Source organism: Amblyomma americanum, chromosome 11, assembly GCF_052857255.1.
Source record: "Amblyomma americanum isolate KBUSLIRL-KWMA chromosome 11, ASM5285725v1, whole genome shotgun sequence".
Classification (NCBI taxonomy): domain Eukaryota; kingdom Metazoa; phylum Arthropoda; class Arachnida; order Ixodida; family Ixodidae; genus Amblyomma; species Amblyomma americanum.
Window position 1 is genome coordinate 65,280,831 of NC_135507.1, and position 16,518 is coordinate 65,297,348.

The 16,518-nt window shown below is 47.2% G+C and overlaps 1 protein-coding gene across 1 annotated transcript in view; it reads right to left on the reverse strand.

The window, feature by feature from the left end:
• The window catches only part of LOC144109672 (phosphatidylinositol phosphatase PTPRQ-like), a 116,550-nt gene that overhangs the window by 22,667 nt on the left and 77,365 nt on the right, over positions 1–16,518 (reverse strand). Inside the window, exons 30-35 of the mRNA XM_077642474.1 lie at positions 15,616–15,912; positions 13,426–13,676; positions 8,149–8,221; positions 7,704–7,804; positions 6,403–6,604; positions 4,566–4,892 (exon numbers count right to left, since the gene is read on the reverse strand). Coding sequence (XP_077498600.1) covers positions 4,566–4,892; positions 6,403–6,604; positions 7,704–7,804; positions 8,149–8,221; positions 13,426–13,676; positions 15,616–15,912 — 1,251 coding nt within the window. The remainder of the gene's footprint in view (positions 1–4,565; positions 4,893–6,402; positions 6,605–7,703; positions 7,805–8,148; positions 8,222–13,425; positions 13,677–15,615; positions 15,913–16,518) is intronic.

The window sequence follows — 16,518 nt, forward strand, 5'->3', positions numbered from 1 at the left end:
AGGCTTAACACGCTTAAGGGTATGCAAGCGTATTAAGCGCCGTCAAGGGGCACTCGTCCGCAATCGCAGCCACACGCCAGATTTGCGTACCTCATTTACGCCAAGTACTTGGGCATTGGTCCCGCTGTTCAATGAGAAAGGAGAGATGTAAGTGTAGAAGGTATAGGTCTGTTTGGCACATAATGACAGGGAGTCTTAATGCGCTGAGGGGAATGCAAGCGCATTTAGCGCCGTCAGGGGACACTCGTCCGCAATCGCAGCCGCACACCAGATTTGCGTACCTCATTTACACCGAGTACTTGGGCATTGGTCCCGCTGTTCAATGAGAAAGGAGAGGTGTAAGTGTAGAAGGTATAGGTCTGTTTGGCACATAATTCCAGGGAGTCTTAATGCACTGAGGGGAATGCAAGCGCATTTAGTGCCGTCAAGGCACACTCGTCCGCAATCGCAGTCGCACACCAGATTTGCGTACCTCATTTACACCGAGTACTTGGGCATTGGTCCCGGTGTTCAATGAGAGAGGAGCGGAGTAAGTGTAAAAGATAGAGGTCTGCATGGCACATAATGCCAGGGACGCTTAACCAGATCAAGGGTATGCAAGTGTAATAAGCGCCGTCGAGGGACACTCGTCCGCAATCGCAGCCGCACGCCAGATTTGCGTACCTCATTTACACCGAGTACTTGGGCATTGGTACCGGAGTTCAATGAGAAAGGAGCGGTGTAAGTGTAGAAGATGTAGTTCTGCATGGCACATAATGACAGTGAGGCTTAACCCGATCAAGGGTATGCAAGCGTAGAAAGCTCCGCAAAGGGACACTCGTCCGCAATCGCAGCCGCACACCAGATTTGCGTACCTCATTTACACCGAGTACTTGTGCATTGGTCCCGGTGTTCAATGAGAAAGGAGCGGTGTAAGTTTAGAAGATGTAGGTCTGCATGGCACATAATGCCAGGGAGGCTTAACCCGATCAAGGGTATGCAAGCGTGTTAAGCGCCGTCAAGGGACACTCGTCCGCAATCGCAGCCGCACGCCAGATTTGCGTACCTCATTTACACCGAGTACTTCGGCATTGGTTCCGCTGTTCAATGAGAAAGGAGAGGTGTAAGTGTAGAAGGCATAGGTCTCTTTGGCACATAATGACGGGGAGTCTTAATGCGCTGAGGGGAATGCAAGCGCATTTAGCGCCGTCAGGGGACACTCGTCCGCAATCGCAGCCGCACACCAGATTTGCGTACCTCATTTACACCGAGTACTTGGGCATTGGTCCCGTTGTTCAATGAGAAAGGAGCGGTGTAAGTGTAGAAGATGTAGGTCTGCATGGCACATAATGCCAGGGAGGCTTAACCCGCTCAAGGGTATGCAAGCGCATTAAGCGCCGTCAAGGGACACTCATCCGCAATCGCAGCCGCACGCCAGATTTGCGTACCTCATTTACACCGAGTACGTGGGCATTGGTCCCGCTGTTCAATGAAAAAGAAGAGGTGTAAGTGTAGAAAGTATAGGTCTGCATGGCACATAATGACAAGGAGTCTTAATGCGCTGAGGGGAATGCAAGCGCGTTTAGCGCCGTGAAGGGACACTCGTCCGCAATCGCAGCCGCTCACCATATTTGCGTACCTCATTTACACCGAGTACTTGGGTATTGGTCCCGCTGTTCAATGAGAAAGGAGAGGTGTAAGTGTAGAAAGTATAGGTCTTCATGGCACATAATGACAGGGAGTCTTAATGCGCTGAGGGGAATGCAAGCGCATTTAGCGCCGTGAAGGGACACTCGTCCGCAATCGCAGCCGCTCACCATATTTGCTTACCTCATTTACACCGAGTACTTGGGCATTGGTCCCGCTGTTCAATGAGAAAGGAGAGGTGTAGAAAGTATAGGTCTGCATGGCACATAATGACAGGGAGTCTTAATGCGCTGAGGGGAATGCAAGCGCATTTAGCGCCGTGAAGGGACACTCGTCCGCAATCGCAGCCGCTCACCATATTTGCGTACCTCATTTACACCGAGTACTTGGGCATTGGTCCCGCTGTTCAATGAGAAAGGAGAGGTGTAAGTGTAGAAAGTATAGGTCTGCATGGCACATAATGAAAGGGAGCCTTAATGCGCTAAGGGGAATGCAAGCGCATTTAGCGCCGTGAAGGGACACTCGTCCGCAATCGCAGCCGCTCACCATATTTGCGTACCTCATTTACACCGAGTACTTGGGCATTGGTCCCGCTGTTCAATGAGAAAGGAGAGGTGTAAGTGTAGAAAGTATAGGTCTGCATGGCACATAATGACAGGGAGTCTTAATGCGCTGAGGTGAATGCAAGCGCATCTAGCGCCGTGAAGGGACACTCGTCCGCAATCACAGCCGCTCACCATATTTGCGTACCTGATTTAAACTGAGTACTTGGGCATTGGTCCCCAAGTTCAGTGATAAAGGAGCGGTGTAAGTGTAGAAGATGTAGGTCTGCATGGCACATAATGCCAGGGAGGCTTAACCCGCTCAAGGGTATGCAAGCGTATTAAACGCCGTCAAGGGACACTCGTCTGCAATCGCAGCCGCACGCCAGATTTGCGAACCTCATTTACACCGAGTACTTGGGCATTGGTCCCGCTGTTCAATGAGAAAGGAGAGGTGTAAGTGTAGAAAGTATAGGTCTGCATGGCACATAATGACAGGGAGTCTTAATGCGCTGAGGGGAATGCAAGCGCATTTAGCGCCGTGAAGGGACACTCGTCCGCAATCGCAGCCGCTCACCATATTTGCGTATCTCATTTAAACTGAGTACTTGGGCATTGGTCCCCAAGTTCAGTGATAAAGGAGCGGTGTAAGTGTAGAAGATGTAGGTCTGCATGGCACATAATGCCAGGGAGGCTTAACCCGCTCAAGGGTATGCAAGCGTATTAAGCGCCGTCAAGGGACACTCGTCCGCAATCGCAGCCGCACGCCAGATTTGCGTACCTCATTTACACCGAGTACTTGGGCATTGGTCCCGCTGTTCAATGAGAAAGGAGAGGTGTAAGTGTAGAAAGTATAGGTCTGCATGGCACATAATGACAGGGAGTCTTAATGCGCTGAGGGGAATGCAAGCGCATTTAGCGCCGTGAAGGGACACTCGTCCGCAATCGCAGCCGCTCACCATATTTGCGTACCTCATTTACACTGAGTACTTGGGCATTGGTCCCCAATTTCAGTGATAAAGGAGGGGTGTAAGTGTAGAAGATGTAGGTCTGCATGGCACATAATGCCAGGGAGGCTTAACCCGCTCAAGGGTATGCAAGCGTATTAAGCGCCGTCAAGGGACACTCGTCCGCAATCGCAGCCGCAAGCCAGATTTGCGTACCTCATTTACACCGGGTACTTGGGCATTGGTCCCGCTGTTCAATGAGAAAGGAGAGGTGTAAGTGTAGAAAGTATAGGTCTGCGTGGCACATAATGACAGTGAGTCTTAATGCGCTGAGGGGAATGCAAGCTTATTTAGCGCCGTGAAGGGACACTCGTCCGCAATCGCAGCCGATCACCATATTTGCGTACCTCATTTACACCGAGTACTTGGGCATTGGTCCCGGCGTTCAATGAGAATGGAGTGATGTAAGCGTAGAAGAACTAGGTCTGTTTGGCACATAATGCCAGGAAGGCTTAATCCGCTCAAGAGTATGCAAGCGCGAAACAACCGTTCATTCTTGGCAAAAGGGCTGGAAGGTGATCAATACATTGGTAGCCAAAACTTTGGGCACCTTATTTAATATTAAGAATTTTATTCCACTTCTGCATTTCTATCGTATATGATGAGATCAATGTTCTATTTCTCTGTCGATTCGAACGTCAGTTTTACGCATCACTTGTACAAGTGATATCACACACAATTTATATGGGAGTGAGTGTTAGTGAACTGTAATAAAAACACTGTACTGCCTGCTCTCTGTCGCCGCAATTGTTCGATGACCACTCTGGCTCCGTTTGTAGAAGCACTAAATCACAGACCATCGCTCTTTTATAAAACGACTAGCAAATTTTGTTTTTGAACCCCCAGCTTGCAATGCTTCATTACGCTCTGTAAGAAAGGCACATAAGTGATTCGGCAACCATTTTAAGATAAATTTCTTCGGAAGCAGTAAAAAAAAACATATAATTTCTTTTCGTGGCAATTTTTTCTGTAGGTACGCCAAAATTTCAGCTGAAAGTAGAATTTTGACATATTGTATAGTTCTAGAATCTCTGTCAATGTGTCAGTATGGTCTAGCATATCAGGAAACATTCCAAAAATACCTTGCAATGATCGATAACTTTCAAAAATTCAGTGAAGGTTTCTAACAGGGCCTCTTTGCGGGCGAATATAATGATTTGGAAAGAATGTCGACGGCAGCGCTGAGTCCAATATCGCAATAAACACCTGTGGCATTGAAAGCTGCCTGTAAAGGTTGCCTTAAGGTAATGGAGGTTGCCTGTATGAAAAATTCAGAGTAAAATGCACCCATTCATTTATCCTTTTGAATTTTTAAAAGACATGATCCTGCATGAACTACGTGCTTTAGATACGCATGAACGTTCCTCACAGGGATTTAGAAATATCTCACCTGCTGCCTTCGTTGAGAAAGATGTGTTTTGCTGAAGGCGTTCAGGATCCAAAAATCCTAGGTCTTCAGTTGTGACGGCACTGACGGTGACAGCGTACAAGGTGTATGGCTGCAGATCTTCCAGAGTGGCATTGCAGGAGTTTGCCGTCACGATGAGTTCTTTCTGGAGGCTTTCCCGCAGTAGGCACTGAGGCTGCTTATGCGCTACGGGCCAGTAGAGAATGTGGTAGTGGCGTATCCACTGGCTGGAGCCCTCCGGTTGACTCCAGCTGATGAAAGCTTCGTGAGCTCGTGCCGATGCAGTGAGACCACTTAGTGCCGGTATGACTGCAAATTTTGTAAACAAATATATATGTTATCCCTTCGAAAATGGCACCAAAAACTGACAATGCAAGTTCTCCACAGAAAGCCAGGATGTTTCCAAATCGTGACCCAAAACTCACCTATAAAGGCGACTTTGCATAATTTCGTTGCGGGAAAAATTCTGTCTCAAAAATTTCGGGAATTTAACCACCTTTCTGGCGTGTCGTTTTCACGTTTACACGCTCTGTGGAGAACTACTAAGAACCTCAGAGAAAATTCAAATTAAAATTTCAAATACTTGGCTACAGTCTCAATTTCGGACTGGTATTTTTCATGCACGTATACGGTTGTTGATGGGGTGTTATTTTGTGATTGACATGCAGAATACTATGTTTGCAAAAAAAGCATGTTTCACAAACTATAAAACAACAAAAAATATAATTTTTTCTTGTGAAACATTTATGTTTCCCTCAAAATGCGCGCAGTCATAAATTCCTTATGTGAAAGGAAGTGGTACAGCATATCTGACCCGATAATAAAAGCCACCGATTTTTTTCGCACTGCACCGGTGTGAGAGGGGACTTGAGATAAATACGTTCATGTTGGTTTGGTTTGGTTTATGGGGTTTTAACGTCCCAAAGCGACTCAGGCTATGAGAGACGCCGTAGTGAAGGGCTCCGGAAAGTTCGACCACCTGAGGTTCTTTAACGTGCACTGACATCGCACAGTACACGGGCCACTAGAATTTCGCCTGCATCGAAATTCTGCCGCCGCGGCCGGGATCGAACCCGCGTCTTTCGGGCCGGCAGCCGAGCGCCGTAACCACTCAGCCACCGCGGCGGCTAATATACGTTCATGTGAAAGTGGCAGAATTGCAGCGGTGCCTACGACGACGACGCAATGTGAGAGACATTTGAAAGAGAATTTTCTCTATTCTATTCATTTTCTAACTCAGAGATATGGGTGGCCCGTATTGCATGAAAGTAGTGTTTATCAGCATTAGCTTTATTAGCTACGTTGCTTCCTGGAGGCCAGATCTGACAGCGCACTCAGCGGATACAGGTTCCTCGCGCAAGCTGGATAGATTAGAATAACGAGCAAAGTGCCCTTTGAAGCCGCCAAATATTGCAACTTCTAAACAACTATAGGTCTAGGAAGCCGCCGTTTACCCCTGTTTTTGCGAAGATCTTGAAGTAACAGGACCGCTACATCATTCTAACGTTTGTGGGCTTTCTTGAGTGAATAGGAAAACCAGTTTGAAATCCTGCAAGCGGTGCCTAAAAATAAGGCAATGCTCGTAGAACTGTGCCGCACAAAAAATAACCAGACATATGTGAGCAATAAATTTATATTACCCGATTTTATGTGGCAGGCGCCGACTTAAGATTTCTGTGATCTGCTATTATTATTTGTTGAAAAAGAAATATGTGATTATTTCACAAATAAATAGGAGAGGATTCGGATCCGGAGACCGGTTCCGGATGCCCAAGCAGAGGCCGTAGACACTAACCTAGTATTATTTTCCAGTGCCTACCTGATGGCTTCGTTGTGAAGTTTCTGCAGTTCCCCTCGCTGAAATGGCTTCCTCTCACAGCCTGAACGCAGACAGTGTAAGTTTTTCCGGGAGAAAGCCCAGTTATGCTGTGGGTGTGAAGTGTGCAGTCGTTGATCACAAATGATTGCAGTGCCGAAACAATCTCCTGGTTGTTGAATGCGTTAACTTCGGTGCAGTTCACCTGCATTGTAAAAACCATTTATCACAAAGTACCAATTAAACGGGTAATTTGTATAATGGTTCTCAAGGTGTAGTTTGCGTCTAAAATTGCCTCCTCAAAGCTGAACAAATATAGTGGAAATTAAGGGTATCAGATTCAAGGATACAGTTTTTGAATGAGGTGTGTATTCTGCCTTCTGTCCTCGTATCAGGCCTGTATGATTGCAAGGAGTCTTATCAGTTACCTTGACGTTTAATTAGCTAATATTTGGGGAAGCAATACACGCCATCATCTTTTCGGAAGTCACTAATCTAAGTTGCTGACTTTCTGTGGGCCACAAAATGAGAGATGCTGAAGACAACAATCAAACAAAAAGAGCAGGATCTTTATAACGGGAACATTAATCACCATCTTCACTATCATCAGCCACCAAACTGCACCCAGTGTAGGACTGTGGAATATTCCGGCGTGGCGCTCTCCTGTTGACGCGAAAGACGCTGGTTTGATTCCGGCCGCGGTGGTCGCATTTCAGTGGAGGCGAAATGCTATAGGGGTTCGTGTACTGTGCGATGTCAGAGCACGTTAAAGAACCCCAGTTGGTAGAAATTTCCGGAGCCATTCACTACGACGTCCCTCAGCGCCTTAGTCGCTTTAGGGGAAACTCACATAAACCATTAAACTAAACAACGGTTGGTTCCACTGACCTTTAGCTTACCCTATTCCGTAACAGCTGCGACCACCGTATCCCCGGAAACGTTCCGATCTCCCGATAAAATACAGGACTGCGCGAATGGGACAAGACACATAAAAAGGAACGAAGACGACAACACAAGCGCAGGCGGTTTGTTACTCTTTCACCTGTCCTGTCCCATGCGCGCAGTCCTAACTTTTATCTGGAATGCACCATGAATCCTGCATGAGCATTCCGCTATCTTGCTCCTTAGAAAATATGGAAAGTTTACCTTGGGCTTGGAGATAGCGGCCCACCATTCTCTTTCCCGAACTAAAGGAAAGCGCCGTTTTTCGAGGCACTTGAAACATTAGCATCGATAAGAACTTGAAAAGTAAGGACGTGTAATCGTACTGCGTCGATAGCACATTAGAAAACGCAGATCGTTACCACATAGCTCGTAGGTCCTGCGGTCTTCATGGGTGCCTCCTGCCAATGAATTTGAAGGGTCGTCTCGGTGCACAATGAAAGAGAAAGGTTCTCGGGAGGTTCTGTAAGAGGGAGACAGTTACCTCTTAGGTGGATAGCAAGTTGAAATACTGGAGTTGAAAATGTATATCTTTTTGGTCACGTAGACGGTCACAGCAACGCTTTTTTCAGCCAATGTATTGGGGTTGGAAACAGTACAGGAACCAACTATTCGCGCCAACGAAGCGTAATAATTTTGCATAGATGTCAGTTAATTTATTAAAGGTTTGAACATATATGAATATTTATTTGCAATCATTGCTTGGCTCCAAACTGTGCTGGAACCCGGTAGAGGGACATGCATCGTAGTGGATGCACACTCGGGCAAGTGAAATCAAATTAAGAAGCTTTTTTTTTTCGTACGTACCAAGATCAGCAGTTGTGAACTGAATTTTGGCGGTATACGGTGAATAAGGAGTTCCCATATTCATGGCCCGAACCTGCAAATGAAAAGAGGAATAAAATGCTTAGAAGAACAAACAATGCAGAAGTCGCGCACGAAAATAAAATGCGGATGCCGTAATTTATTAAGAAAGTACACACTTTTCTCTTTGTGAATTGGCATGTAAAATGCTAGAACAGGCCATGAACACTTTTGTCTATGCCTCTCCAGTTTTAATGGTAGCCAGATCAGCGGGTATGCGGAAAATCGGGCTCGCTCCTCCATCAATTCGCTGGCCTTCATGACAGCCCCCACGTTGATTTAAAGTGACAGAGCACAAGATTACTCATAGGCTCACCTCGGGATAGTAGCGAACGCATAGAGGTTCTACCCGCTGCGATGGCTCCTGCAGCGTTCAGCTGCTAATCCCAAATTATCACCGTGGAATCTTAGCTAAGGGTTTCCCATTTTGATGGAGGCTAAATGAAAACATACCCATGTGCTCTACGATCTGGAAAGTTCAAAACCCCAATGGGTCGAAATTTACTCCACTCAATTACGCCAGCTCTCATAGCAGCATATGTCGCTTCGCGACGTTGAACGCCGCGTACTTAGATTTTTCTTCTCTTTTTCATTGCGACGGAACGCTTTATTCAGGAGAATTCGTATGCCATCCCTGCAACTCTCGTTATGACGTAAGTCACCATATCCGTCAGAGCAGCATATCGCGGCGAACGAATGAACCGACGTTTTTAAAAGGCGTTCCTTAAAGCTGGAGGCGTGGCTCGCATTTCAAGAGAGGAGGCGTTTGCTGTGCATTCATACTGGTGCACCAAGTAGAGCAGTTGCCCAGATGGCAAGAATTCTAGGTCGAAGATAGGCTGGGATGTTTATTCGCGAAAACGTTCCTGACATTTATCGTGCTGACCATCTGAGGTCAAATTTGAAGGTGGTGGAGGTGGTGTAAAACATTTATTTATACTATTTACAAAAGAGGTATTGCTTGGACCGGGCCTGAAGGGCCCGAGCCTCACAATCACTAGGAGGGCTCCCTAGACCCGGACCCATGCGGCCTCTGCGGCGGCCCAGACTCTTGTCACCAAGGCTCGTTGGTCCTGGAGAGTTGAACAGCCGATCAAAGCAGCCTGCCAAACCTCAGGTGGCGGGCCAAATTTCGGGCGCAGGGTGGGCCACATTTGGAAGCCACCATATATTTTGGTGTGGAGTGGATCATATGGAGGCCCCCATCGTATTTATCATATTTAGATTTGATCGGGTATCAATTTTGTTCCAAAAAGCTCAAGGTCAATTTGGGGGCGGGGTGGACCATATATTTATAATGACCAGAGCCAAAGTTGCAGGTCATCATTGCATTAGCCAAATTCACATTTTGCTGAGCACGTGATCTAAGTCTATTGCTACGCGCTTGCTAAGCCTGAAGTTAAATTCAATGTCAAATCCACATACATACTCATGGTTTGCACTTAGTAGATCTATCGCTTTAAGCATCGTTAAGCACGAAATATGCAAAAACAGTTTTTTGAAAGTGGACACCACCGCCACTTAACGAAAGCGTGATTTAGCTGTCCACTGACGAAAGGAGCCAGCTATGCGGCTTTTCTTTCCTAAAAATCAACAGGGTCCACTACGCTGCCAATCCCAGCGCCAATGAAGCCATAGAACGTAGGCGGCGTATTGCTCCAGTGCCGCGTACCTCCGGAAACGTGGTCAACGCAATCGCAAGCAGCGTAATATCGGCAGCAAAATTAAGAGACCCATATTAGCAAGCGCCGAACCGGGCCCAACTGCAAACGGCGCCACCTGACGAAGCACTCCTGCTGTCGAGAAGGGCGCACTGGCGCGCGCCTACGGGCTCTTATCTCGAGCAGAGCGACTCAGTGCCAGTTTCGACAACAGGAGTGCTTGGTCAGGTGGCGCCCGTTAGCAGTCGGTCCTAAAGTCACTGGAACGGGAAAAGTACCGCAACCATCACCGGAGCCGCCGTATTTGGTCCAACGCCGCTGAAGCGACGGCCGCGCGCAATCTCTACGTAGGCATAAACTGCACAAGTGTCACTACGCGACTGGAAATACTGTGCACGCTTATCTCGGCCCGTAAGAGCAAGTGCTACGTAATGCTCCGGACGGTCTGTGTGTCGGCGGCCGCGAGAAAGAAGCGAGCGGACCATTTATGGCGGGGAATGACCACGTCACCGCGGAGAACGAATCGGGAGCGCACACGCGCTGGCCCGCCGGCGCGGCGGCGAGAGAAAACAAATGCGGTACTTTTCCCGTTCCAGTGACTTTAGCCGGGCCCGCTTCGCCACTTGCTAGTATGGGTCTTTTAATTTTGCTCCCGATAGTACACCTCCATTCACTACAGTCACGTAGCTCAAAGCACGATTGAGGTTTACACTGAGCAAAGGAGCGAGTTATGAGTTTTTCTTTTTGATTTTGCGACTTTTGCGCACTTATGGGTAATTGATGAAGACGGCGGTGTGCATTGCACAGCGCGAGAGTGTAGCACTTTAACACTAGGCGTGATCAGCTGCGGCGACAACAAAGTAATCTTATGGAGTGACGGCGAAGTCGATATGTTCGCGTCAGCGTGGGTTCGTTTCCCAGTCGCGGCACTACTTCTGTCTGTGGGCATCTGAGAGGCTTCAGACAAACATCGCCCTTTTCAGGATTGCGAGTGAAGAAGAGCTTTCATAGTAAAAAGTACAATAAAAGCGGGATATTGGAACTTGACTGCTCATGCTGTGCATGCGCACACAGGGCCCGCCGCTCAACTTGATTCCTCAATTTCAGATCTCAGCCTGCACCAAGGCGCCGGCTGTGAGCGCCGACCTTTGCGCCTCTGCGATGTGGAATAAGCGGACGCTATATACAGGATCCTCCGCCCAGACGGAACGGCGGAATTGAAACGTCGACGAGGCCGAGATGGCGGTGCTTTGGTAGCAGGTAGATCGGTGGATACACCGACGACATCTGCGGTGTGCTCCTTGGGAGATACTTGGTTGTAGGCTGGTGTGAGGTGGTCGAACGTGTCTGCCTCTTCCTGAGCTTTTAGTAGGATGGTCGCAAACTTTAATGCATTGTGGAGGATGCGGTACGGTGCATCTTGAGCAGGTATGACTGGTACCTTTGCAACGACTTGCCCCAAAAATTGAGCGCTAAAGACGCAAGGTCATGATCGAGGTGGAACCATGTGCAAATGCTGAATGCAGTTCTACGGGTGTTGAGGTATAGGTGAGGCTGGGGTGAGGAAGAGAAATAACAAGTCTTCAGGAAGCGATAGGGATGTGCAGAAGACGAGTTAAGCTGCTGAAAAGCCAGCGTCTCTATGTAGTACAGCGCGTAAATTGAGAAACACCATAGCAAGATTGCCGACCCACTGCCACCTGTGCTGGTGGGCAGGGAGGAGAGACCAGCTGCCGATGCAGGCGCGCACTAATTCCGTTGACAAAGGGCTGGCATGCGGTGGGGCGGGGGCTTGTGTTTCGTGAGGACGTAAAATTGCTGGCCCTCTCACTTCTGCGCAACAGCGCGGAAGTAGACACTGGCTTTCAGAAACACACGACGACATGAGTGTCCGTTTGCTTTTGTTCGCTGTTCCGTCAAAATGAATTACCACCCAGACCGATCTTCCGTCTTAATGGCCTTCTATGAGGTGCCGGATGGGCGTAATGAAAGAGTATATGGCGAGGAGCTCACGCTCAAAAACTCTGTTGCGGGTTTCGGCAGGTTAACGTTTCCGAGAGAAGATACCCAGTGCGTGCCACTCGGAGACTATTTGTTCTTTGTAGCACAGCGCCGATGGTCACGCTAAAAGCGTCCACTGAGATGCGAGTGGGCACATCAGCCTTCGTGTGGACAAAGGTTACCGCAAGTGCGACGGTTTGTTTAGCAGTCTTAAAAGCAGCTTTAGCTGTGAGAGGGAAGCGAGCTGTTTGTAATGAGCAGGTCTGTCAACCGGTAATGGAGCTCTGCAGAGTGGGAAATAAACTGCCGTGAGAAATTCACCAAGCCCAGGAACTCAAGCAACTTGCGGAGGGCCGTGAGTGTTGGGAGGTCTTCCACGAACAGGAAATGGAACGTCAAAGAGCGGATGCCCAACGCCGAGATGTGGAGACGCAAGAACTGAAGCTCGGAAAACCTAAAGACACATTTCTTGGCGTACACATTGAGGCCAAAATTTTTGAAGGCATTGGAAAAGTTCAGAGAAGTGACGGTGGTGAATTTGCTCAGTGCGACTCGCGAAGAGGATGTCGTCGATATAGGCAAATACAGCTCGGTGTCAGCGCGTTTCCTTTGCAATAAATTATTGGAAGGTCTCGAGATGCGTTACGGGCTCCAAAAGGCGTTCGCACGTAATCTAATAGTGCGAATGGTGTAGTGATGTCTGTCTTTAGTATATAGGCAGAGTAGACTGGAATTTTATGGCGAGCCTTGAGAAGGTTAAGCTGGCAAGCTTCCATGTTGGCGGCGAAATCTTGTATGCATGGAAGGGAATGGGTACCGCGAACCGTGTGCGTTTTTAGGGCCTCGTAGTCTGCACACGGTCACCAGGGATTCGATTCTTGCTTGGACGCCAGATGAAGGGGTAAGGCTCAAGTGGTGTATGAAGGTCGTAGAATACCTAGGTGGGTCATACGTGCAAGTCCTGCTTAGAAATCGCCGGGCACTCACTGAAGAAGCGGCACGGACAAGCTGCTTGCGTGTGAATCACGCGTGATAATGTGGGATGCCACGCTGTGCTTAGGTGTCTGGTTAAGATTACGGGGCTTGGTGAACTCAGGAAAAGTTTCTAGAACTTTGGCATGCGGGCTTGACCGGGTCAGCGTGGGGATACCAGTGGGAGCAACGGCCACCACGGCGTTAGTAGGGGAAAGGCTACATGACGCCTTTCCATTACCTACGTGATGAATATGAATATATAAAACTCGCTGAAGTAACCATCAGACAATTAACTAGGAAGTATGTAATAAAGTACCCCATTTGCTCCAGCCGAAAGAATATATTATGCTGTAGGTTTTACCCATGTCCGGTCTTAATCTGTTTTTAAATCGTCTGCCCAATTTAGGTAAAAGCAGCCGGTATGTTTTCCACGAGCCGGTATAGTAGGTGCAGTTTATGCAATTTTTACCATGCACGTTTACTGTACAGTAGAAGCAAGGGCGGAAGGAATTTTCGAATACATGAGGTCATGAGAAAACACGTGCAATAAGAACCGCATGATAACGATTACGAGTAAACTTACCGAGAAATAGTAATTAGTGCTGGGCGCTACATTGTCCAGAGAGCAGCAGTGTCTGAGATTTTGTGGTCGTTTGCCCCCGCAGACGTAGTAGGGAACAGACGTTTCAGTCACCTTGGAAGGATCGTCCTCACTCCAAAATCTTAGCTGGTATTGATCGAGGATACCGTTCGGTGGATACGGTTCTTTCCAGGACAGACGCACAGTGCTCTGGTTGTCTTGGGAGACCAGCAGTTCAGTTATTTCCGTTGGAGCTGTGAAGCATTTCATTCCATGAGAACTACTGATGTTCGAGAAAAAATAGGTGCACAGATTTATTCTTTATAAACTCACTTAGACGCACACACACATTCAAACATGACATATAGCCATAATAAGGCTAAAAACAGCGCAACAGCACACGAACTCGTTCTTGGTGTGCTGTTTTCAGCTTATGATTCCATAACAATGCGCCCATAGATCTGCGTTGTTATGTATACACATATTGTGTGATGAAGCCGATCGAATATCAACAAAGCTGTGTGAATGCTTTTTACAATACGGATAATTTCTAAGACCTATGAATGCCATGGACGAAGTTGCTTGCATATTTCCGAACTCTATTTATATGATAGCAATTTAGATCCGGCTATTTGTGGTCTGTTTTGACAAGCATCTTTCAGGGCATTGCAAGATAAATTGGTTCTTCCTTGCATTACTACTGGCATTAGCGGACCAACTGTCTTTTTACACTGCTGAAGCGTAACCGCGGAGTTTCCTCTCCCGTGATAAAACTGGCCTAATCAGCCACTGTCAGCGAGTGCTAAGCTTGTGGACACTCACCTGCACGCCATGGCAAATTTTGTACACCAAACAAATTTGATTTCACAATAAGTTTGTTTGCATCTGAGTCTCTTCGGTTTTTAGAAAAATATTAAAGAACAGTGCAGTCCGAGAAAAACGAGAGAAATTAACGTGCGATCATTACGATTTATTTCTAGGAAAAAGCTTCGCATGTTATCCCAGATTTTGTGAGCGATGCGTGTGAAGCTGAATACATAATTAGCAATAGCATTTTAAATTATTTGCTGTCCTTGTGCGGTGGTTGACATCTTCTGCCGTGCCGTGAGACTTTATGACGATTGATTGCTCTTTTCGCGTGGAAAAACCTATGAATTTTGATGAAGACTGCTACATCCAAACCACAACGCAATAGGCGGTCAGTATAACGCGTGAGAAGAAAGCTGTGCTGATGGCCGAGTTTTCTAAAGCAACGCTCAGTGAAGCTGATATGTTCTCGGAGCCGTGGGCTCCAAATCACTCGTCACCAGAAGTATGGTAAGTTTAGTGAGGCTGGTTACACACCGTCTCCAATAGTCGGGTTTTAGCTCATTTAAGCTTCCTAATGTTAAAGCATGAATGAAGCATAAATGTGAGAACAGCGAAAAATATATTCTCCAGTGGTATACATTGGAGGTCAGTAAGTGGTCTCTTTAACGCAATTACTGAGAGTCTTGAACAAGCACACGTAACCGGTAAGTGTGGTTTGTATTCGACCTGACACAATTTTCGAAAAAAAAACAAAACTGCCTAGTGTTTACCGTGTCCTGCATAATGCGCTAAAGTCATCGAAACCTATAGCCGTGCTGCTGGCTATTTTTCGTTAATGCCCCAACTCTGAAATCCAAGACCTGCATACTTAATTCAACATGGGCTACAACAACGGTCACAACGAGGCCATGGTACCGTGCCTGGCGGTGGTTCAGCGGATGACACTCGTAGCGGTCCCACTATCCTCGTTACTGATCAAGTGAACGTCTCGCGACAGTCACGTAATGTTGACAGTTTGCGCATTGTTCAAACGTATATATTGAATTAAAGATGTTTTGAATGTGACGTGTCCGCGAAAGCTCCGCTTTCTTTCTGTGAATACATCTGATCTACGATTGAGGCTATTTTGCAACTACTCGCTGATACGTTATTTAGGCGCATTTCATTTTGTTTGCGAAAAATACAACGACCAGTTTTCCCCTATTATCCTGCGTTACTTTTAAGCGCGCTGCCAGACATAGTTGGTATCAAGCTCTAGCCTACATGTTAACCTTTGGGATTTAGAGAATAATTGCTGTGGCCACTGCAATCCAATTCAGGAATGAATTCTCAACAGCAGGCTTCCGCTTGAGAAAGACAGAAGTTCGCAAGGAACAAGCCTACCTGATGCTGCCGTCCTGAAGTCGATGGTTGCGAACAGTGGCGAGCGACCTTTGTTGTTCTGGACGTATAGAGTTGCTCGGTACGTGGCAAAATGCGCAAGGTCAGGGCACATTACGAAAGTCTCAGAAGTGTTCCACACTCTCGGCTCTTTCTCCCAGGGATCGAGGCTCTGCAGCATAAGGTAGAAGCTATGGGTTGGCCCGTTAACATCTGCGCAGGGTACGTCAGACCACTTCAGAACGTCCATTCCTGGCAGGGACGTAGAATGCCGTAGATTGCTTGGTCTGCCGTGTGGTGCTGAAAAGCAAACAGCCAGGAAAAAAAGATATCAGTTTTTAAAACAGTTTCTTTCATTTTTCTTTGTATTTCAAACGGCCTATGCTATGTCCTAAGGCACAATCCTTAGTGCGCACAGTGGTTCAAACCACTTGGCCTTGACGGAAATCGTAGCGCGTAATAAATGTTACATGATTATTCGCGATGAGCACACTCTGGTGTACTGGCCATCGCAAAGCTGGTTTACATTGAGGTGGCGCGAGGTCACTAGCGCGGGCCGACGCACGGATTCAAGCGCACGCACACAACTTTTTAGAATTTTTGGGGAATTTTTTGGAGCAGAAAGATATGGGGACCGATCTGTGTGTTCGGTATGACAGTTGTTTGCTAACTTTTGCTTCATCCCGGCGAGCCTGGAAAATACAGATATTCTGTTCTTTGGTGAAGTGGCACACAAATTTTTTTTAGTTTTACGTCATACTGCTCATGCTCGCAGGAACGCCCTGCAGCGCTTTTGCAAAGCACGTGTCCTAACTTTTTAAAATTTTTAATGTAAACAAACTTAAGCAAATTTTAGTAGTAATTAAACCTGTTTAAGCTGCCTCTGTTCAGCATTAATTTGTGATC